This window comes from Propithecus coquereli, unplaced genomic scaffold, assembly GCF_000956105.1.
Source record: "Propithecus coquereli isolate 6110/MARCELLA unplaced genomic scaffold, Pcoq_1.0 Scaffold291, whole genome shotgun sequence".
In the NCBI taxonomy this organism is placed as follows: domain Eukaryota; kingdom Metazoa; phylum Chordata; class Mammalia; order Primates; family Indriidae; genus Propithecus; species Propithecus coquereli.
Window position 1 is genome coordinate 2,564,263 of NW_012148519.1, and position 23,388 is coordinate 2,587,650.

The following is a 23,388-nucleotide window of genomic DNA, read 5'->3' on the forward strand; positions in this document are numbered from 1 at the left end:
AAAAAAAAAAAAAAAAAAGAAATTCTAAATTCTGTTATTTAATGCACTGAGGTAAGAAAATTTATCTGGTATAACAACACCTATCTCTTTGTTTGTAAAATAGTACATTAAATAAATGTATATAAGGCCTGGTGCAGTGGCTCATGCCTATAATCCTAGCACTCTGGGAGGCCGAGGAAGGAGGATTGCTTGAATTCAGGAGTTCGAGACCAGCCTGAACAAGAGCGAGACCCCCATCTCTACTAAAAATAGAAAGATTAGCCAGGAGTTGTGACGCGTGCCTGTAGTCCCAGTTACTTGGGAGGCTGAGGCAATAGGATCACCTGAGCCCAGAAGTTTGAGGTAGGAATGAGCTACCATGACGCCACTGCACTCTACCCAGGGCAACACAGTGAGACTCTGTCTTAAGAAAAAAAAATAATAAAATAAAAATGAATGAATAAATAAACGTATAAAGTTGCTAGGGGAGGTGGCGAGGACATGATAAAGCCATGGTTCTAATGCCTAATTTAGACTTAGTTTGCTAAGTCTATTACAGTTCTCGAAAGGTTGATTTCAGTATTGTCAGGCACTTTCTCTGGTGTGATAGCAATGATCAATCTCCATAACTTTTTAAAAACCAGCAGGGTCTAGTAAGTAGACTATGTTCTACCGGGCTCAGAATTGCCAAACAGATTTACATTTAAGGAGCAGAAGGTACAGAATAATAAATGTTGATCATAAGCCAAGAATTTGGTGTGGACTGTAGAGTTTATAAAACCAGCTAAGTCTCAAAAGCAAAACTTAGCTATTGACCTCACAAGAAAGAGATGAAGGAACAATTCCTAAGTCTATTTTAAACTTCTTGTTATTTACTATTACTTCTCAAAACTGGAAATCTTATGAAAATGGCATAGTTCCTGAAGCTGAAATGCTATGAAAATTTTTCTTTTGCAGAAGATTACTTTACCTATACCATGGGCACCACGCGCAGGAGTTCCCATCTTTCTGCACAACTCGTAGAGTGAACGGATATTGATAGCCCATACTGTCATCGCTGAAACAGAAGGGAACATAAACCAAAGAGCATAATAAGCATTTCTGGGGTGAAGTCCAACTCCTTTTCATCGTGCTTTGAAATAAACCTAGGAAGGGGCATTTGCCATTGCAATATGTTGACGGCTCAATGCAGTTTATCCTAATCCATTGGCTGCAGTCCCATGCCAACCACACGCTGGACTTCTATGCTGTATCCCTGCTTACAAAGGATAAGACATACTAGACTGCCAAATGTCTCTAAGAAAGTCCACGTGGTCCACAAAATTTTTACAACATAAGCTAATCAAGAAATCAAACACCAATTATCTTAGTCCTAATTTTATTTAATTCGCATTAAACTGAAATAATTAGGCCTTTCCATGACAAGAACACTGACACATCACAGAAGGCTGTGTATATTCTGAAGTCTTCTTTAATCAAAATCCCTGATGTGGTACATGCCAGGTACTGCCTCCTCCCTGTCTTAGCTACTCAAAGCTGTAAGCTACATACTATTCTTAGAGTAACTTAACTGCCAACAGTTGTTTCAAGATAGCCCTTTGAGTTCTCCAACTTTTAAAAAAATTTACTCATCCTTGCCCTACCAAGAAGCAATGCAACAATTTATAGATATATCAAAACATCAAGTTGTACACCTTAAATATATGCAATTCCTATTTGTCAATTATAGTTCAATAAAGCTAGGGGAGAAGAAGTAATAAAAGGAATATAACATAAAAGTGGTATTCTTTACAGCTCATTTGGTAATTGGTAGCAACTGTTACATGGCTGCTGAAGGTAATGAAATCATGATAAAGCATCACTGTAAGTGCTAAAGTCCGTATCATGTCTGGCACAGGAGTTCCTTTCTTTCTGCATAACTTGTCCAGTGAATGATGATTGATAGCCTAAACTGTCTAGTATCATGTCTAAATCATGTCAACAGTGAGTGAGGAATCAAAAGAAAGATAAAGGGACAAAAAAATCAAGTGACACTCTCATAGGGAACTGTGCAACACCTCTCTTCTGAAAATATCCTTTACCTTTTTGCTCTAACTGAATGAAGCCTGGCTTTCTTGAAAATCCTGCTTCCCATACAGTCTCTTTAGTGCTCTTTATTCTCAAACATCCCAGAACTTGGAGGTAATGTGGATTTCCTCCTCACTCCTCTTTGCCACTTCTAGATGATTTCTCCTTTCTTCCTTTTCCTGAACAAAGTCCAGCTTCTTTGTAGCATGTGCTATTGAATTATGCCAACTACTATTCCTCTTTGGAAGGTGCATCTCTTCTTTATTCACTAAAGATTTTAGCACCTGGTTCACTGTTTTTCTTCCACCATTTCTCTTGTTAATATTCTTGGTGACATCAACATCAATGTAATTAACCCAACAATACCTTGGCCTTCTGTCTTCCAACAATAATTTTCCTCCATACCGTGTGATCCAGTCTCTCCAACTGTCATATTATAAACTATGTTAATACAAACTTTACTACCTCCAAAATCTCAGTTTCAAGTATCCTACTTTGCAACCACCAACTCTTATGCTTTTGGGTCACTTATTCAAATATCCCTACTCTAACAATTCTTTGATCCAACAGAAACTTCCAATCCCTACCCTCCCACCCTCCCTTTCTTCCCTACCCACTGTACTTCAAAACAATCACTCTTCTGTATAGACCCTTAATTCCAGGAATTTGTTCATTTAATCCCATTTTCAAACTTACTGACATAAACACTCACAAAAATAGAGAACTGTACAATGAACCCCAACGTATTCAATATATTCATCTAGATGAGGACTTGCAAATGAATTGGATGTGGAGAATAAGGGAAAGAGGAGTCAAGGCTGGGTTTTCAGCCTGAACAATTGTCTGTGAATGGTGGTACCATTTAATGAAAAGAGGAAAACTAGAGGAGCAAGTTTTGGCAAGAAATGACAGGAAACAAGTTAAATTCAAGATGTCTGTTATATATTCAAGTGGGAAATTCACTTGAGTGTTTTTTCCTGGAGATATAAATATAGATGTTCTCAGCAAATAGTTGGTATTTAAAACCCTGAGACCAGATGATATAATTCAGAGAGTGAGAATTAGATAGAAAAGATGCCCAAGATCTAATTCCTGATGTAGTCCAACATTTAGAGGTTGGAAAAGGGAACGCAGCAGCAACAAAGGAGGCTTCTCAGGAGCAGCCAGTAATGTAAGAAGAAAACCAGGAGTGAGCAACTAACCAGAAGTTAAGTAAAGCAAGAGCAGTGGTTTCTAATGCTACAGAGAGCTTGAGTAAGAAAAGGACTGGGAATTGCCCACTGGATTTGACAAAATAGCAGTCTTTAGTGACCTCTGGGCAAGCTTTTAGTGGAATGGTATAGATAAAGGCATGGGGGTTGGAGTGGGTTAAAGATAGAATGGTCCTTCAGACATTAAAAAGATAATAAGAGCTTGTCTTTTAGAAATACACACTGAAATATTCATGAATGAAATGAAAAAATGCCTCTGATTTCCATCAAAAGAATCTAGTGGGTCACAATAGCTAAAATGTGGAAAAACCCAAGCATCCATCAACAGATGAATGGATAAACAAAATGTGGCATAAACATACAATGGAATATTATTCAGCCATAAAAAGGAATGAAGTTCCGGTACATACTACAACATGGATGCATCTTGAAAACATGCTAAGTGAAATAAGCCAGACACAAAAAGACAGGTGTTACATGATTTCACTTTTATGAGGTACCTAGAATAGGAAAGTTCACAGAGACAGAAAATAAATTAGAGAACCAGTGTCTGGGAAGGAAATGCAGGGGGATTGCTTAGTGGGTTTGAGTTTCTGTCTGGGAAGGTTAGAAGGTTCCGGAGATGGATGGTTGTGATGGTTGTACACCATTGTAAATGTACTTAATGCCACTGAATTTTACACCTAAAAATGATTAAAATCGTAAATTTTATGTTATGTATATCTTACCACAATGTTTTAAAATGAGGGAAATATAGACTCTAGTGGGGTTGGTAAGGGTATGGATGAAATAAAAGTGGTCAAGAGTTAATGATGACTGTACTTCAACTCTATAAATTATATCATCTGGTCTCAGGGTTTTAAATATCAACTATTTGTTGAGAACATCTATATTTATATCTCCAGCAAAAAACACTCAAGTGAATTTCCCACTTGAATATATAACAGACATCTTGAATTTAACTTGATTCCTGTCACTTTTTGCCAAAACTTGCTCCTTCTCCATCTAGTTTTCCTCCTTTCATCAGATGGTATCAACACTCGCAGACAATTATTCAGGCTGAAAACCCAGCCTTGACTCCTCTTTCCCTTATACCCCACATCTAATTCATTTGCAAGTCCTAGGAAAAGCCCTCATTTAGAAGAAGCCATTTAACTAAATCAGACTTTCACTTCAAATTTGCTCAACTGTCATTTTTACTAAACACAACACTCATCAACTAAATTGCGTATCTATTATCTGCAGTTTTTAAGATTTATTTACCTTAAGCACTAATGCTAATCATCAAAAGACTTCACATCATAACAAATAAGCAAAAAGAACTTTTTCACTCAGTTATTACAGAAGCAGAACTTTCATTTGCACTATGATAGCCAAAAATGATCTGCAATTTAATTGAGATACAAAAAAGACATCACAATCCCCACAATTATTAAAAGTAAATGCATTTACTAATCTAACACAACAGTGGTAGGAGGAAGGGAAAGAAAACAGAAAATGTTTATTATCTTTACCTAGATTTATAAAATTATTCCACATTAAAATGACATGGTATGTGATATGGTTTGGATGCTTGATCCCTCCAAATCTCATGCTGAAATCTAATCCCTAGTGTTGGAGGTGGGGCCTGGTGGGAGGTATCTGGGTCACCACTCCAGAGGGCATGAGCCTTAAGCCTTGGCAGCTTCCACATGCTGTTAAGTCTGCAGGCATGCAGAATGCAAGAGTGATGGAGGGTTGGCAGCTTCCACTTAGATTTCAGAGGATGTATGGAAAAGGTTGGGCGCCTAGGCAGAAGCCTGCCACAGGGGCAGAGCTGTCGCGGAGAGACTATACTAGGGTAGTGATGAGGGAAAATGTGAGGTTGGAGTCCCCACAGGGGCACTGCCTAGTGGAGCTATTGGACGGGGGTCACTGCTCTCCAGACCCCAGAATGGTGGAGCCACCAACAGAATGCACCCTCAGCCTGGACAAGCTGTAGGTACCAGACTCTAACCTGTGAGAGCAGTCATGTGGGCTGTGCCTAGCAAAGCCATGGGGCTGGGGCTGCCCATGGCCTTGGGAGCCCACCGCTTGCACCAGCATGCCCAGGGTGCGGAACATAGGTCAAGGGAGATCATTCTGGATTTAATGATCTGTCCCGCTGGGTTTTGGGATTGCATGGGGCCTATTGCCCCTTTCTGTTAGCCGATTTCTCCCTTCTAGAATGTGAATGTTTACCCAATGCCTATACCATCATGGTATCCTGGAAGTAAATAACTTGTTTTTGATCTCACAGGCTCACAGCTAGAAGGAACATGGCTCTGTCTGTTATCTTTCCAGTAAAAATCACAACAAAGAAAAGAAAAAAAAAAAAGGAACTTGGCCTGAGTCTCAAATGAGACTTTGAACTTTTGAGTTGATGCTGGAAAGAGTTAAGACTTTTGGGGACTACTGGAAAAGGATGATTATATTTTGCAATTTGAGAAGGACATGAGATGTGGAGGGGCCAGGGGCAGAATGATATATATGGCTTGGATGTTTGGCCCCTCCAAATCTCATGTTGAAATTTGATACCCAGTGTTGGAGGTGGGGCCTGGTGGGAGGTGTTTGGGTCATGGGGACAGATCCCTCATGAATGGCTTGGTGCCCTCCCCGCGATAATGAGTGAGTTCTCACTTTATTAGTTCACACAAGAGCTGGTTGTTTAAAAGAGTCTGGTACCACCTCCTCCCTCTCTTGCTCCTTCTCTTGCCATGTGACATGCCTGCTCCCTCTTCACCTTCTGCCTTTATTGGAAACTCCCTGAAACTCTCACCAGAAACAGATGCTAGCACCACACTCCCTGTACAGTCTGCAGAACCGTGAATCAAATAAGCCTCTTTTCTTTATAAATTACTTAGTCTCAGGTATTCCTTTATAGCAATGCAAAATGGACTAATACAATATGGAAACAACCCAAGTGAATCATTTGTTATAGCATGAGACCTTTTCAAAGTTCACGTATAGACATTTGCACTGACACTTTCATTCTGTCTTTCAGAGGACTGAGATTATACAAATTTCTTGGTGAATTCATACTCTCTCTCCACTTTTGCAACAACAGAAGACAAGGATATTACCTGAAGCATTGGCAGGACAGATTTAGGTAAGAGATTAGAGAATGGAAGGATTATTAGACACTAGAAGGTTTAGGAGACAAAAGGAAGCTGTATAGTCTCTTCTACTCTAAATATCAAACCAAATGGTTAATATGCTCTCTGAACGGTTCTTTCAAGAATGATTAACTTGACATGGAATGGGTCTTATAAATCACACAGAATTCATATAAATTATTCTTCTGGAGTTTGGAAGCCACAAGTCTTGGCTGATCCCCCAAACTCACCAATCCTGAGCGTGATTACTAGCTTCCTGAGGTGGGAGTGGGCTGGCTAATCGAGATACTTGAATCCAAACTGCATCATATAGGTCTTTCTTCCGTGTATGCACAGTACATGGAACAATCAATGGCATTCCAAAGAGGCTGGGGCGATTCTTCTGAGATGACAGGAAATACAGTTCTGTCCTCATCTATGTGTACAAACAAGAGAAGAGGGAACTGAAAAGACGAGCCTCTGATTCCTCTCTTTTGTTCTTTTAACACTGCCAATAACAGCCATTACCACCATTTTCAAATTCGTCACCATCACATTGTTCTCCTTATTTATATAATCGTATTTATTAGTATGAAGAGAATGGTTATTTACAATGAAATTATGGAAAAGTTGAGCTATTGCCAATTTCAGAGTTGTTGCCTATCTATAAAATTTGAATTTCAGCAATTAATATATTTTCTCTGATAAACAATCCTCACATATACTGAATCATATGTAAAAACTAGTAATAGTTTCATAGCTCAAGGCTTTTAAACAACTAAAATTCTTTCTTTCTCTAGAAAATGTGCCAGTAAAGGCCAGGCACAGTGGCTCGCACCTATAATCCTAGCACTTTGGGAGGCTAAGGTGAAAGGATTACTTGAGGCCAGGAGTTCAAAACCAGCCTGGGCAACATAGCAAGACCCTGACTCTAAAAAAAATAGAAAAATTAGTCAGCTGTGGTGCCACATGCCTGTAGTCCCAGCTACTTGGGAGGCTGAGCCAGGAGGATTGTTTGAGCCCAAGAGTTTGAGGTTACAGTGAGCTATGATGGCACCGCTGCACTCCAGCATGGGTGACAGAGTGAGACGCTGTCTCAAACAAAACAAAACAAACAACAACAACAACAAAAAAAGCCATTAAACAAAAAACTTCCCTCAAAATGCAATTTTTCTTTTCTTTTTTTTTTCTTTTTTTTGAGACAAGGTCTTGCTCTGTCACCCAGACTAGAGTGTACAGTGGCATGATCATAGCTCACTGCAGCCCTGAACTCTTGGACTCAAAGCAATCCTCCCGCCTCACTCAGCCTCCTGAGTAGCTGGGACTATAGGCATGCACCATCACACCCAGATAATTAAAAAAAATTTTTTTTTATAGAGATGGGGTCTATGTTGTCTAGGCTGATCTGGAACTCCTGGCCTTAAGAATTCCCCCACCTTGGCCTTCCAAAGTGCTGAGATTACAGATGTGAGCCACACCACCTGGCCCAATTTTCTAAGAATAAGCTGTTGATAGTGGTTGTTAGAGCAGCAATTCCTAAATTTTTGGAGATTTGTGCAATTCAGTTATTTAATTTCACAACTTATGCACCTTCCTAAAAGCAGCTAAGTGGCTTTAGTCTTTTTGTTTTTTAAATATGTGATAGAATAAAAGGTAAAATTTTAAAAATTTCACTTTGAGTATGTCAAAGAGATTTCTATGATATTCTTTAATATAGAGATATTACACAGAATTAGCTTGGAAATGGCTGCTTAATAAAAGTTTAGTATAATAGAATGATTGGTGGGAATTCAAGATCACTTGAAAAGCCTGGACATTTAATTCTTTGAGAAGTTTGGTTGGTGTGAGTAGTTAGAAAAGTTAAATCAATGATTTATAAACTCACTAGGGGTTAGTTAGTTTCTAAGTAAAAAGACCATTCTTTATTATTTCAGATTCTTCAGGATTTTATTTTGCCATTATTCATTTAAGCTTAAATATGTGATTTTAAGACCCTGTGTTATGTGTTAGCAGGACCCACAGACATAGTTCAGTATAAATATTTTATAAAATTTTAAACTTAGCTAAACTCACACAAATTTTATCCTCTCATAGGTAACTTCTCCCAGGGCTTTGAGTTCCACACCTGCTCAGTTCCTCAAGGGAAAAATTCCATTCCCAGTTCTGTTGCACCAGGAATTCTCTTTTTGTCCTCTCTTAACAACTTTTTCTTTCACCTGAAAAAACTCAACTTGCTCTAACTGTGCCAAGTTCTTACCCCATTTCTTTACTTGATGACATTGCCAAACTCTTTTCAGTTTTCATTCTTTTACTTCTCTGACCACTTTTTTCTTTTTAAAAATTGACTCATCATTTAGTTGTGTCAGTACACTGTTTTCCTATTTCTCCCTTTACCTCTCTGAATATTCTTGCCTATTTTGCTTATGCCTTATTACCTTTCTTTTTCTACCCTGAAGAAGGGAGTACATGAAAAATAAATTGCTTTCAAAGTAACTCAACAATAAGACTAAAAGTAGTAATTTAAAAGAAGAACTTAAAAGGGCATAATGATGTACTGAATATGAGGTTTTAGAAAAGAAGGAAAAAAATCTAAAAATACTTTCCGGTTTCAGCCTTTAGCATTGGATGAACAATGCTGCCTTTCACAGAAATAATGGGATAAGAGAATTGACTTGGGACAGGCAATAAAATCAATTTTAAGCATTCCCAAAAGCAACTGGCTAGGTCATGAAGGAAACTGGAAATAGAGAACTGGCTATACGGTAAAAACTTAGGGCCAGATGTGGTGGCTCATGCCTCTAATCCCAACACTTTGGGAGGCTGAGGCAGGAGGAGTTTGAGACCAGCCTTGGCAACACAGCAAAACTTCATCTCTACAGAAAAAAAATTAGTTCATCGTGGTCGCCCTTGCCTGTAGGCCTGTAGTTCCAGCTATTAATATTAGGGAGGCTGAGTGAGGTGGTGGATCACTTGAGCCCAGGAGTTCAAGGCTGCAGTCAGCTATGATCACACCACTGCACGCCAGCTTAGGCAATGAAGACTCTATCTCTAAAAAAAGAGTAAAAAGAAAAAAAGAGTAAAAATTTAGAGATGACAATATATATTTATGGTCCAATAATTATAAAAATCCTGTACATAATACTCAAGTATATACTAAGTACTGTATATAACATTACATATACAGGATAATTGAAGAAAGCCATTTTCTTAGAAAGACAAAAAGTACATCAGAGTACTTAATATATAATCTGATAATGTCTGGAAAAAAGGGATGGAGAAATGCAGAATAATCCAATTATTTTAGCTTATGGCACCAGTTATAGCTGTGCTTAACAACAATTCCAAGTCACAAATACATGCCGTGGTTCTCTAGACTGTCCATTCACACTACTCATCTTTGTTATAAATCAAGTGTTCATACATGTGTGAAATTGTTTCTGGGCTCTCTATTCTATTCTTTCTTTTTTTTTTTGAGACAGAGTCTCACTCTGTCATCCTGGCTAGAGTGCAGTGGTGTCATCATAGCTCACTGCAACCTCAAACTCCTGGACTCAAGTGATCCTCCTGCCTCAGTCTCCCAAGTAGCTGGGACTACAGGCGCATACCACCACAGTATTTTTTTCTATTTTTGATAGAAATGGGGTCTCACACTTGCCCAGGCTACTCTTGAACTCCTGACCTCAAGGGATCCTCCCACCTTGGCCTCCCAGAATGCTAGGATTATAGGCATTAGCCACTGAGCCTGGCCTCTATTCTATTCTTGGTCTATTTCTTTTCTCACACCAATATCACATTATTGTATCATATCTTCATAAAATAAATCTTGATATTTGGTAGCTCAATTTCTCATGCCGTATTCAAGTATGCCTTGGTTATTCTTTGTAATCCACATGTGAAAATCAGCTTATTAAGTTACACACCGCCCCCACCCATACCATTAGCATCATTTTTATTGGTATTGTACATTGACTCTGTAGATAAGTTTGTGGAGAACTGATATCTTTAAAATATTAAGTGTTCTAATCCATGAACCTAGTCTGTTCCTTCCAATATTTAAGTCATCTTTAATTTCTATCAATATTTTGTGTTCTATATAGATGCCTTGTATATTGTTTTTAAAGTTTATTCTTAGGTACTTAATTTTTGTTTGGTACTCAACATTTTTAATACTATGATAAATGATATCTGTAGTGGGTTGAATTGTGGCCCCTAAATATGTCCATGTTGTAACCCTTGGAACCGGTGAATGTGACCTCATTTGGCAAAAGGGTTTTTGCATATAATTAAGTTGAGGATGTCAAGATGAGATCTTCCTGGATTATCCAGGTGGGCCCTAAATTCAATGACAAATGTCTTATAAAAGAAAGGCAGAGGGAGAAGAAGAAGGCCGTGTGAAGAGATTGAAGTTATGCAGTCACAAGTCAAGGAATGCCTGGAGCCACCAGAAGTTGGAAGAGGTAAGGAGGCTTTCTCCCCTACAGCCTTTGGAGGGAGCTGAAAGCCTGCTGAAACCTTTATTTCAGACTTCTAACCTCCAGATTGTGAAAGAATAAATTTCTGTTGTTTAAACACATCAAGTTTTTTGGTAATTTGTTACAGCAGTCCTAGGAAAAATATAGTACATTTTTTACAATTTCATTTTCTCTTGTTGATGTTATGTAATTAATGTGCTTGATTTTTTTACACTGACTTTGCATCCTTACAAAGCTTAGTTCATCTGTTCTTTATATAAGTAGGGAATGGTACATTTTATCCAATAAATATAATAAATAAGATGGGAATAAAAAATAAAGTTAATTTTTGAACAGAAGTAGGAGTAAGTAATGGATCTTAGAAATTATCTAGGAGCCCTGCTCCTTTAACTTTATAAAATTAGGATACCAAAGTCCAAAAAACTCAATCAGCTACCTAGTGGCAGGATTAGAATTAAAACAAAGGTTGCTTGATTTCTAGTTCAGTGCCCTTTATACTCTACCCAGTTGCTACTGTACCTGATGAATACCTCCTTAACAATTGTCCACTGATCAGTTTTTAAATCTTCCTTTGTTTTTTATCAAAGAGTCAGATTTTTATGCAATAGTTTTATATTAGTCTATTAAGGGAGACATTAGGCACAATTTGCTGGAGTGCAGTGGCTATTCACAGGCATGATCATCAAGGCACATTACAACCTTGAAGCTGTAGGGCACTGTGATTCATGTCCGTAATTCCAGCACTTTGGTAGGCTGAGGTGGGAGGATTGTTTGAGGTCAGGAGTTGGAGACCACCCTGGGCAACACAGTGAAACACTGGTACAAATAAATTAAACCAGCCAGGTGTGGTGGCATGTGCCTATAGTCCTAGCTACTTGAGAGGCTGAGGCAGGATTGCTTGAGCCCAGGAATTTGAGGTTACAGTGTGCTATGATTGGGCCACTGCACTCCTGCCTAGGTGACAAGGTGAGTAAGACCCTGTGTCTTTAAAAAAAAAAAAAGAGGAAATACATTCAGTGAAGATGTTGCAAAGACAGAAAATGGCTATGTTTCACAAATGACACTGGCAAGACCAGCAGTTAAGTTGCCTAACATTTAACTAACCATTTTTCGGTGGATTGCAATGATGTAGCCTGTAAAGGGGTTGTCAGGAAGAGATGGCATATGACCATTCACCATTCCATTTGTGAAGTTCTTCTCAGTTCCACATGGCACAACAGTGTTTGGCATTCCATTGGGGATGAATATTGGTCGGGGTAGGTCCCCATTGGTAGTCAGGGTGAATACTCCATTCGTAGATGGGGAAGAAGAGAAGTCTATGAATTCAAAGATAAATACAGCATCATAAGCTTGTAGAACCTCCATCTTTGCTCTTTTCTCATGTATCCTGAGGAAATGGACCATTGACAGTGCGGTCTTTTTTAACACAGGACAAGGAAAAATCATAATTAAAATAACAATTCTAGATTTATTGGAAGATTGTAATTTCAGATTTTATTTTCATAACTCACAATTATGACTAAATGGCAAAGCAAGAGTAACTATTGGAAACTGTTAAGCAGAATGTCTAAAAAAACCTTTATCAGCACCATGTTGTGGCATACAAACAGTTCTATCACTTGTTTTCTTTTTCCTATTCTCTAAAATGCATTTCTCCATTCCTCTAAAAATATTCTGTCCAATACAGTAGCCTCCAGTCAGATACTGCTTTTTAAATTTAAATTAAATTAAATATGCATTCCCTTAGGCTCACTAGCCACATTTCAAGTGCTCAACAGCCCATGTGACTAGTGGATAATGTACCAGATGGCAAAGATTATAAAAAGTTTCCATCATGCCAGAATTCCATTGGACAGTGATGCTGTAAACAAAAAACAACATTAAATCATATCTACCATGTGCCAATGAGAGGAGCCTCATTCTTCATGAAGCCCTTTATAGTAGAGGAATTAACCTAAGTATAAACAGTATAAAGAAAAATAGACAAAGCATACTAATGATCAAAAGGGCTCACTGAATGACCATGTTAAATCACACATAAACTTCGATAAACAGATTCCTTTCTACCTATATTTATTGTTTGTATTTTCTGGTAGTATGTTTCTCTCATACTATCCACTGCTGTATTAGTATTAGATAGAAGTTAAAAGAGATCTGAATTCCAGTGGTATATTAGCTAATAACTACCTAACTTAACTCACAAAGGTTCTCTAAATTTTAGGATCCTCATCTACAAAATGAGGAATGATCAGTAAGGTTTTCCTTGGGTTCCAAAATTCTTTTGCTCTAATATCCTTAGTGCAACTAATATAAAAAAGATGACAACTCCTAGGCCAATAATTAAAGCTTCAGATTATGAAAGGAGCTCTGGTTCTATCTTACCTGTCTGTGTTGGACTAGAAGCTGAAATTGGAGATGCAGGAACAGGAATTTCAAATGCACACAAAAATCCACTCACTGAAAGTCGCACTTTTTGGTTGTCCTGAGGGAAGTTCTACAGAAAACCAGTAAGATGAGAAGGGGGTGATGTTTCAGATAAAATGGAAAAATTATCTGTCTGATGTACTTGAAGAGAATATGTCTTAGATGTTTTCATCAGTAAAACAAACAAGATGACAATAATTTTTCTCAACTTAGTAAAGAATGAATGCTTGATAAAATAACTGAAAACTAACCTCAGTGCAGAGAAAACTGTTATCTCTTTGCACAGGAAGTATGTTGTTTAAGACTAATTTCTTAAGCTTCATTCTTCATTTCAAGCATCCATGCCCCAAACTCGCCCTTTTGCATGTCATATTAAGAAAATGTCAATGAGGTGGAAGTGTGTTCAGAAACCCCAAAGATGAGTGTAAATGATACCAATGATAGGTAGCTTAGTTTAGAGTAGGCAACACATTTATTAGATTATTTCTTTCCCCACTGGTATGCAGGAAGACATGATGGGTGTTAATCTGTCTTTACTCTCTATTTTCTTAGGGTATTGAAAGGGCAAGTACATATATTCATAAATAAATATTAAAAACATACATTCATAAACACACAAAATACTTTAACCTAGGAAGAATTCTAGTGACAGTGATAATACAGAAGAGATGGTAAGTGAATCAGCAGCACTCTCTGGAGGAAACCTATGCTATACTGACACAGCTAGATCACGCCATATAGGTAGCCTTACCTAGTTCTCTTTAAAAATAATAACGTAATTAATATTCCTTTATCTTTTTTTTTTGGAGACAGGGTCTTGCTCTGTCATCCAGGCTATAGTACAGTCCTTTATCCTTTTAATAAGTTTCTGGGTTGGAAAACTTGCTAAGTTTTTTTGTTAAGTTTTTATTATGTGGTTTTTTTTTTTTTTTTTTGAGACAGAGTCTCACTCTGTTGCCCTGGCTAGAGTGAGTGCCATGGCATTAGCCTAGCTCATAGCAACCTCAAACTCCTGGGCTCAAGCAATCCTTCTGCCTCAGCCTCCCGAGGAGCTGGGACTACAGGCATGCGCCACCATGCCCGGCTAATTTTTTCTATATATTTTTAGTTGTCTGGATAATTTCTTTCTATTTTTTTTAGTAGAGACAGGGTCTTGCTCTTGCTCAGACTGGTCTCGAACTCCTGAGCTCAAACAATCCGCCGGCCTCAGCCTCCCAGAGTGCTAGGATTATAGGCGTGAGCCACCGCGCCCGGCCTTTATTATGTTTTAATATCTCCCTCTGTCATTTAACATAACAATTTATTGATTTACTATATTGATAATAATTGAGAAAGCTGTGATCTTTGAAGGACAGAATCAAAGGTTTCCTAGAAAAAGTAGTTAATATTACCTTTATGTTGGAACCATGCACTTCTGCAAGAAGGATTTGTTCTGAATTAAGTCCACAGAGATCACTCAGCTGTTTTTTTAAACCAGTGTACTTTTCATCCATATTCAGTCTTAATCCGTATCGTACAGGGGTAGTACCATCTAACTTAATTACTAGTAAAGAGAAAAGATCTTTCATCAGTAAAATGCAGGTTTCATTGAAAGTCTTAAACTCTGTGTACAGATGTATCAGACTTGCAAATGGCAAACATTTCAGCCTATAATTTTTATTTTATACATAAACGTTAAAACGGACTATACTTAGGGATAATACTGAGTGAAATCAAGATTTTTTATGTTCCTCTCATATAGAAGTGTGAGTGGCTTTGTAAGGTTTTAAAGAGAGTTTCTGGCATGTCTGAAACTAAAAAAACAACCAATGGCCACAAAACTGGGCCCATGGTCCAAATCTTTCAAACCTCAAATGATGTCTATAACTAGCTTGCTAGATTACAATATGCTGACTACCAATCTTTATGAGAATACATTGTGAACAAATAACTATACTTACAAATTTAGGCTGTTTACATAAGGTAAAGAAAATAGAATTGAATAGTTTTCCAGAACTTTGTGACCCACCTGTTATTTCTAAGTGCATATAACTGTCCATTGGTAGTGGCAAAGACAAAAAATTAAAAGGGTCAAATCGGACACTTATATGCCCACATGTCTTGCATTTGACTTGAGATCTCAGCTGCCCATGGAACAGATCCACAACAATTGATCTATTTCTTCTCAAATGGTTGTCCCAGGCCTAGTGATTAAAAAGATTATAGAACTTTCTTCTCAAAATTCAAAAGATAAGCATTTCTACACAAATTCAATAAAATAGGTTAAATATATTATATTTAAATGTAAAGAATATAATCCTTAATCTCTGCTTAAAATATAAAAGCTTTTTGCCTATAAATTTATAATTCAGATATGCAATTTAAAATGTACTGCCTACTGAGTACAGAAAGCTAGCTATTGAATAGAATTGGTCCTTTCTGCATAACCTATAAAATATTAAATTCAGATGGAAAAATCCTATTTTTCATTTGTTCTTACCATATACAATAATGAATATTAAACGTCTTTGTCCATTAAAAAGCAGATAAAACATGCCTATAGGTCACTGTATACACTACTTTAACAATTACAGGGATTCTTTAAATTCCACTAGATAATTATTCCTATATCCAGTCCCATAAAGTTTATAATGTGAAATGGCAACATTTTTAATATTTTCATTAAAGGTGCTTTTGTTTTGGTATTACTGCATAAGAATTAAGCATAGAAATAGAAACTCCTTTGTTTTCACAGCAAAATTCTGATCATAGAATAGTTTAGTTTGCATTTAAGTTGTGCTATATATACTTGTGGCCAGAACATTTTATCTATTGCTTACATTAGAAATTCAAAACTGACAAACCTCTGCAGCTACTTCCCAGTCTGGTCGGCCATCACTGTCTTTCAGTTCCACATATGGTTTCTCATGGACTCGGTTGAGATCTTCATGAAGACCATCCAAGAGAAACGCCAGGAGTTCTTGGGAGTCTTGTTGCTGGAATCCATTAAACCTGGGAGCATATTTTGCTATGGTCCACTATAAATATGAGAAGAGTCATAGTCATTATTTCCTACCCCATAAAATTGGGAATGAACATGCCCCAAAATTCTATCAGAGGTATTATAAGAAAGTAAACAGTGTAGAATTCAGCCTGCTTCTAATTCAGCAAATATATTTGGATAATCATGAACTCTTTCTAATCTTAGTCTCAAATGAACAAAAAAAAGAGAAGCGCTTTGGCCAGTACTGTGTCCCAGTTCAGTATCATATAAGCAAACTGAGTTCTTTAAGCACATAGATGTTACTTAAGACAGAAATATTAAAAGAGGATTTGCTCACACTGAAAGATTTCCTGTTCTATAATGTCTTACACATTTTATAGGTATAAAAAATATGTATATTTTATAGGTATATAAAATAATATACATACATTATTTTTTATAATGTAATGTTTTCTTCCACAGTTACATTTTCTGGTCTTGTTGTACCCTAATGTTTATTATTAGAGGCAGAATAGCATAGAGTTTAACTATGAGGACTTACTAGTTTATAATCTTGGGCTATTTCATCACTCTGAGCCTTAGTTTCCTGAGCTATAAAAAGGGGATTACATTATAGGATTATTTAGATGATGAATGAGTTAATACACATAAAAGTAATTAGACTTGCCTGGCAAGTGGCAAGTAGTCAAATTTTTAGATATTATGCTTATTAATTTTAACTTAAAAGGATTATGCCTTGTTTTTAAATAAAGGTAATAATCCTAACTTCACTAAAACCTACTACATATTAATATAAAACTTGTATCCATTAGTTATATTCTTTCATTCTGCTACACTTTTATATTCTATAGATAGAAGTAATTATCTTAGTAATATTGAAAATGTATTGGTTATAATTAATCAGATTCTGAGTTAGAATACTGCTAATAGTAAAGCATTACCAAACAAAGTTTTATTCATCATATAAGATATTTGATAAATTAGTAAAATGAATGACATCCCAAATTTAGACTGTGCCTCCAGTCTTTTCCTTCTCACTACATGTATAGCAGTATTTTGCATATATTTAAACAAGTATTTAACATCTGGTTTATGTCTAGTGAAGGATCTGAAAATATTTACTAAACTAAAAAGCTAAACATACAAAACAAGTAGAGAAAAAGAATTACAACTATTTAGGAATAAAATACTTTCATATTATTTTAACCTGCTTACCCGAAGCTTTAATGGGGCAACATTCTTCTGAGTTCCACTCCAAAGTTCCTGTACTAAATCACCATAGCATTTAGCCATATGTCCCTTCATACCAATGGGATTTGTCCTAGAAGTTTGAGAGGAAAATTTGTTGCCAAAGAATTCTCATAAATCACAATCATGTGGGCATGAAAATGCCTAACATCTTACATCAAAATATCTTTTCTTTTTGAAACAAGAGAAGTACACCTTAGCCCTTATTTCATACTAAACAGGGCAAGTAAGATATGATGATCTTTACCAACCAGCGTGAAGAAAGAGGAGATTTAAGGGATACTAGTTTGTATCAAAGTCATAGAAGATTTAGAGGCCAATGGCTCAAGAAAGATTACCTGTTGAGTTCATAAAGATGTCTCCCTGAGATAAAATACTGTGTCAGTGGTTGTGTGTTACTAACACACTGGATGCTTGAGTTCATGAAGCATGTGTTTCCCAGGTTGCTCAGACCTGTGGCTCCCTTTTCTGTGGGAACTGGAACAAATAAAATGAGAAGCAAAGCCTAGCTGTAGTAAAATGTAATAGGACAGTTACTTGTATTCAATGCAATGATTTTTATAACTCTTTTTATCAGTTAAGGGTGCTAATCTTTCTCTAGCAGGTCTTTCGAATGCTAAAGTCGAGAAGGTTTTTCACGGAGGGTCTGGCAATCATGATGATCCATGGTCATTTGTAACCCAGAAGCACCAATTATTCTCTTTAATTGCCATGATATTTTTTAAAGAATTCAAACAATTATTCTTCTAGTAAGTCTTTAAAATATATAAATTATTTAATTGCAGGGTTAGAAAGAAATTTATAAAATAATTTGATGCTGGGTTTACCAACATCAAATGCTGCTTCAGGAAAAAAGAAGAGGGGGCTTAACTCATTTTGAACTACAAGATCAAAAGTTGTCAGCACTTTAATAGTTAAGAGAAGAAAAAATAAGAATACATTTAAAATCATTTCTGATAATTAAGCGATTTAATGATTAAATGATTTAATCATCTCCATACATTTAAAAACACTACACTGGAGACTTACCCTTGTGTCTATCTATTTTACTACTATTTGCTATAAAAGACATCTCCTCGGGCCAACTCATATCTTTGTTGCGAACTGGAAAGACAGATAGGAATGTGTTAATTTTTCATCCAACCAATTCTTGCCCCCTCAATTGCTTCCATTTTTTTTTTTTAAAGAGTTATTTCTAAATCAGAACATCAAAAAAATTAAGTTAATTTTACAATACATGTTGCTCAATGACGAGGACACATTCTGAGAGATGCACCATTAGGTGATTTTGTCACTGCACAAACATCATAGGGTATCCTTACAGAAACCCAGGCTATATGGTATAGCCTATTGCTCCTAGGCTACAACCCTGTACAGCATGTTGCTGTACTGAACGCTGTAGGCAACTGTAACATAATGGTAAAAGTATCTGTGTATCTAAACATAGCAGAGGTACAGTAAAAATACAGTATAATCTTATGGGACCACTGCCATATAAGCGGTCCGTTGTTGACTGAAACATCTTTTATGTGGTGCTTGACTGTAACTAGCTCTGAAACCATTCCTATGCTTTACACTGGGGTCTTTAAAGTCACTTGGTTAGAATTAATGAGCTATTCCTTCAATTACCTACTTGAAGTAGAATTATACTCAACTATCTACAGAAGTAATTAAACCTCAAAAATAATGGAATTTCTTAAACTTAAAACATTAGAAATATTATAATTCTTTCTTAAATTGCAACAACTGTCAGAGTAATCTATGCATTTTAATACAAAGGCAGCTAGCAACGTTTCCATGAATCTTAATGGGAAAAGACACATTAAGTTTTCAATGACGTGTGTCAGTGTGTAAATCCATGTGTGAATATATAAGTAGCTCTGCCAGTAAGTAGCCAGTTTTGATGACTAGCCTTTCATAGCCTGTGCTACTATGCAAGAAAGCTACTCTTCTTACTCAAACTCAAAGAGGTAGCTTGAAAACTTTAAGAAACTTTGTAAACTTGTAAGTGAATTCACTTGTTTTTACTCACCATTCCCACCCCTTTTCAGCCAATGACTATAAACAAATTTTTTCTTTTAAAATAATCTAAATATTAAGGTAAGATTACATAGGAGTTCAATGAGTTTTCTTTACCATAAAAACATAATGATCAAATAATAGTTGCCATGGGAAAAATTATATAATGGATCATTAGTGAGTAATTCTTTAAATTCTTCTCCTAAAAATCTAATATAGATACATGCTTGCATCTTGTACCTTCAATTACCAGGTGCTGTTCATCCTGGATTTTCAAATATTCCAATCTATGATCCTCATCATCCAGCAGAGTAAGGTAATTCTATGTAAGGAGGAAGAAATGTTTTTGTTAATTTGGTTAGTAAACTTGAAACAAATACAGAAATAAAAATGAATGGCAATTAAAAACTTCCTTGCAGTTACACAACTCTTGGTACATATATTTAACATATCATAGTTGTTTACAAATATTTATTACAACTTAAGTGGCAAAATTAGGGAAAGACAATGTGAACTTCATATACATTCTCTACTCCCTAAAACAAAATTATATACAATTTTTGGAGGGACCAGGAAAAGATCTGTCATACATCATGCCAAAGTTCACCAAGACCTAAATTTTCTGAAAAGCTTGCAGAAAAGAAATTTTCTTTAGTACCTAGTTACGCAATTCAGTAAGTGTGCTGAATGGAACTTGATTACTTACTTGGAACTGAGAATGTAAAATCGAAAGTCATACGGCAGAATTATACATTTTTGTTTATGTTCACCCTGTCTAAAGTGCTTACAGAATGAATTCCTTGAATTCTTGCAACAACCCTCAGGGACATACTATTATTTTCCCATTTCACTTAGAGAAAACTGAGAGAGTTAAGTGACTTGACCTTAGTTACACAAATAAAAAGCGGCAAAGCCAGAATTTAATTCCTGGCAATGTGGCTCCAGGAGCTGTGCTCTTAACTACTATATGACACTGCCTCTCGATGGCGACCAAAGGAGGATTTAAGAAACAACACACTAGGGAATAGAGAAGTGGTTAGAACACACTTATGATCCAATTACAGAGTATCTTCTATATTGAATATATCAAGAATATATACAAAATTAACAGCATAGGCTCTGAGGAGCGTAGAAGATAGGGGTCAGAGGACGCAAAGGAGGAATTTTCACTGTATACTTCTGTATTGTTTCAATTTTTAAACATATATATGTTACCTTAAAATAAATTTAAAATAGTGTATTTAGTAAAAGAAAAAAGATATTTGCCATTAACTTTATAACAATATTCTTTCCAAAATGGTACTGTCCATGGTGACCAAATGGATCTCTAGTGAGAAATATCTACATGTATGCATAATAATTTAAAAGACAAAGTTTTCATTGAGATCCCACACATGGGGCTTATAGCATAATTATTACAGACAAAAACTCCATACTCATGAAATGTGATTTAACACTTAATCAGACTCTTCTTCAGTCTGAGATGCCTCTTACCTCACTGTTATATAGCCACAGGCGCATATCTTCCTCTTTAATGCGCAGCCTTTGAGATAGATATTCATGAATTTCCTTGATGGTTTGCATTCGACTAAAACAGCCTGTATAGGCTAATACCCGCTTTAAAGGTGCATTCGGAGAAGGTACATTTCCTATGGTTACAGCAATCACAATAAAGAGAAAGGCAGATGTAAAAAAAGTACGTCTTGCAGCAACGGGGACCATACTATTTTAGGAAATAATGATAAGAAATGAGAATTACAGGTCTAATAGTTTTATAGATGAAGAATATCATAAAGCTTTAAACTGAAGACCGGCGATTCAAGTGTCTTAAAGTGAATCCAAAGCTTCAACTTTCAAAAGAATAACAAGAGCTCTGAGGCCCAAATAACTGGCAAAATTTGGATCCCAAGAAGAGTGGGAAATGCTAGCAAACAACTGGCAGTGGTTATCAGGCTGTCCTCAGTTGGGTCACACTCAATGGCAAATGAAATAAAATTCAGTGTAAGAGTAGGGGGTATAAAATAGGACTGGATTTGAATTCCACAGATATATAATTGGATTCATATGATCCACTCTTTCTTTCCTTTTTTTTTTTGTTTTGAAACAAGAGTCTCACTCTGTTGACCGGGCTAGAGTGCCATGGCGTCAGCCTAGCTCACAGCAACCTCAAACTCCTGGGCCCAAGTAATCCTTCTGCCTCAGCCTCCAAGTAGTTGGGACTACAGGCATGCACCACCATGCCCGGCTAATTTTTTCTATATATTTTTAGTTGTCCAGCTAATTTCTTTCTATTTTTTTAGTAGAGACAGGGTCTCACTCTTGCTCAGGCTGGTCTCAAACTCCTGAACTCAAATGATCTGCCTGCCTCGGCCTCACAGAGTGCTAGGATTACAGGGGTGTAATCCAGTTACTCAGGAGGCTGAGGCGAGGATTGCTTGAATCTAGGAGTTTGAGGTTGCTGTGAGCTAGACTAATGCCATGGCACTCCAGCTTGGGCAACAGAGCAAGACTCTATCTAAATAAATAAATAAACAAACAAATAAATAAAAGCTGTGCCTTAAAATGGTCCACCCTGGCTGTATTTTATTGAGCAACCCAAAACAAAACTATAAACTTAACATACCAGTATAATCCCTTTAGAGTATAAGCATACATTGCAGGTAGTTTTTTTTTACCCATTTAATGATGACTTAGCTTTTTTTCTCCCATTAAATGTGCTTTTAGTGAGTCATCACCTACTAAACAAAGCTGAGAAAAATATTGGCATTATCTTTTTTTTTAGAATTCTCAAAAAGAATTCACTCACCTAAGATAAGCTAAAAAGCTATCTAAGAAACAATGGCTTCTGTAGCCATACCTGTAGAAAAGGCTATACTGAAGCTATTGTAACTGTGGTAAGGCTTGAATGCCTGTCATTTCATAAGGAATAAAAGAGCCTAGTAAACAGCTGCAGTAAGTTGAGTATTTGAGAAAGATGACCATCATATCATGGCAGAACAAAACCCAACCGTGATCAATTTTTAAACACATAGCAAAGCAAATCTTTTACTATTAGCAAGCAAAGGATAATCCCTAAAAGAAAAACAAAAGAGCAAATTTCTCCAAATATACATCAGGGAATTAGTCATAAGATTACAGCAAGAAAGCATATTTTATAAACTTCAAAATGATTAATGATTGATTTCACAACTAATTAGTAAAGAATAAAATTTCAAATTAAAAACAAATTTGGAGCATCGGAACTACGCAGTACTAGGATTCAGAAGCATATGCAAAAGTATAGTGTCCAAGTCAATCTCTATTGTTCAAGCCACAATATAAAAATTTGAGTTCTACAAGTTTTTATAGCATAGCTCATTAAGCAGGCAGCCACTTATTATACATAATTTTGTGCTTTTGAATAGCACCGATGAATCTAATGGAATTTACAGAAGCAGCAAAAAATCTAGGATCAGCACAAGAGTTACAAAGAATACTTACTAAAAGCGCAACAACACATCTTGCCTCTCATGTTATCTTTCAAAGAGAATTGAAAAAGACGTGCTGTGGGTGCCATGAAAGCAAGACTAATACTTCTATTCAATGGAAAATAAAACCGAGAATGTTTTATAAAGATTCTATTTCACCGTTTTTTGATTTTAATGCTTTCCCCAAAGACAAAGTTTGGTTAGGCAGAAGCCACTGCTTAGCTATAATGCTTACCAAACAATAAAGAATCTTCATATATTATGTGGATATAACCTTTAATGAAGACATAAAATTAACCCCGTTCAATTTCAAAGGAGAGCTAGTACTTACATAGGGTTGGTCTGGGTTTAGAGGTAGTTCTTGCATTCTAAGTTATATTAATTAAATAACATTCTAGTGTTAAC

The 23,388-nt window shown here is 36.3% G+C and overlaps 1 protein-coding gene across 1 annotated transcript in view; it reads right to left on the reverse strand.

The window, feature by feature from the left end:
- Positions 1-23,388, reverse strand: part of USP32 (ubiquitin specific peptidase 32) — a 121,261-nt gene that overhangs the window by 10,626 nt on the left and 87,247 nt on the right. The window contains exons 15-26 of the mRNA XM_012648638.1: positions 21,011-21,165; positions 19,757-19,838; positions 18,527-18,601; positions 17,836-17,974; positions 17,465-17,570; positions 16,110-16,283; positions 15,275-15,449; positions 14,658-14,809; positions 13,225-13,336; positions 11,947-12,158; positions 6,622-6,806; positions 950-1,036 (exon numbers count right to left, since the gene is read on the reverse strand). Of these exons, the coding sequence (XP_012504092.1) occupies positions 950-1,036; positions 6,622-6,806; positions 11,947-12,158; positions 13,225-13,336; positions 14,658-14,809; positions 15,275-15,449; positions 16,110-16,283; positions 17,465-17,570; positions 17,836-17,974; positions 18,527-18,601; positions 19,757-19,838; positions 21,011-21,165 (1,654 nt within the window). The remainder of the gene's footprint in view (positions 1-949; positions 1,037-6,621; positions 6,807-11,946; positions 12,159-13,224; positions 13,337-14,657; positions 14,810-15,274; positions 15,450-16,109; positions 16,284-17,464; positions 17,571-17,835; positions 17,975-18,526; positions 18,602-19,756; positions 19,839-21,010; positions 21,166-23,388) is intronic.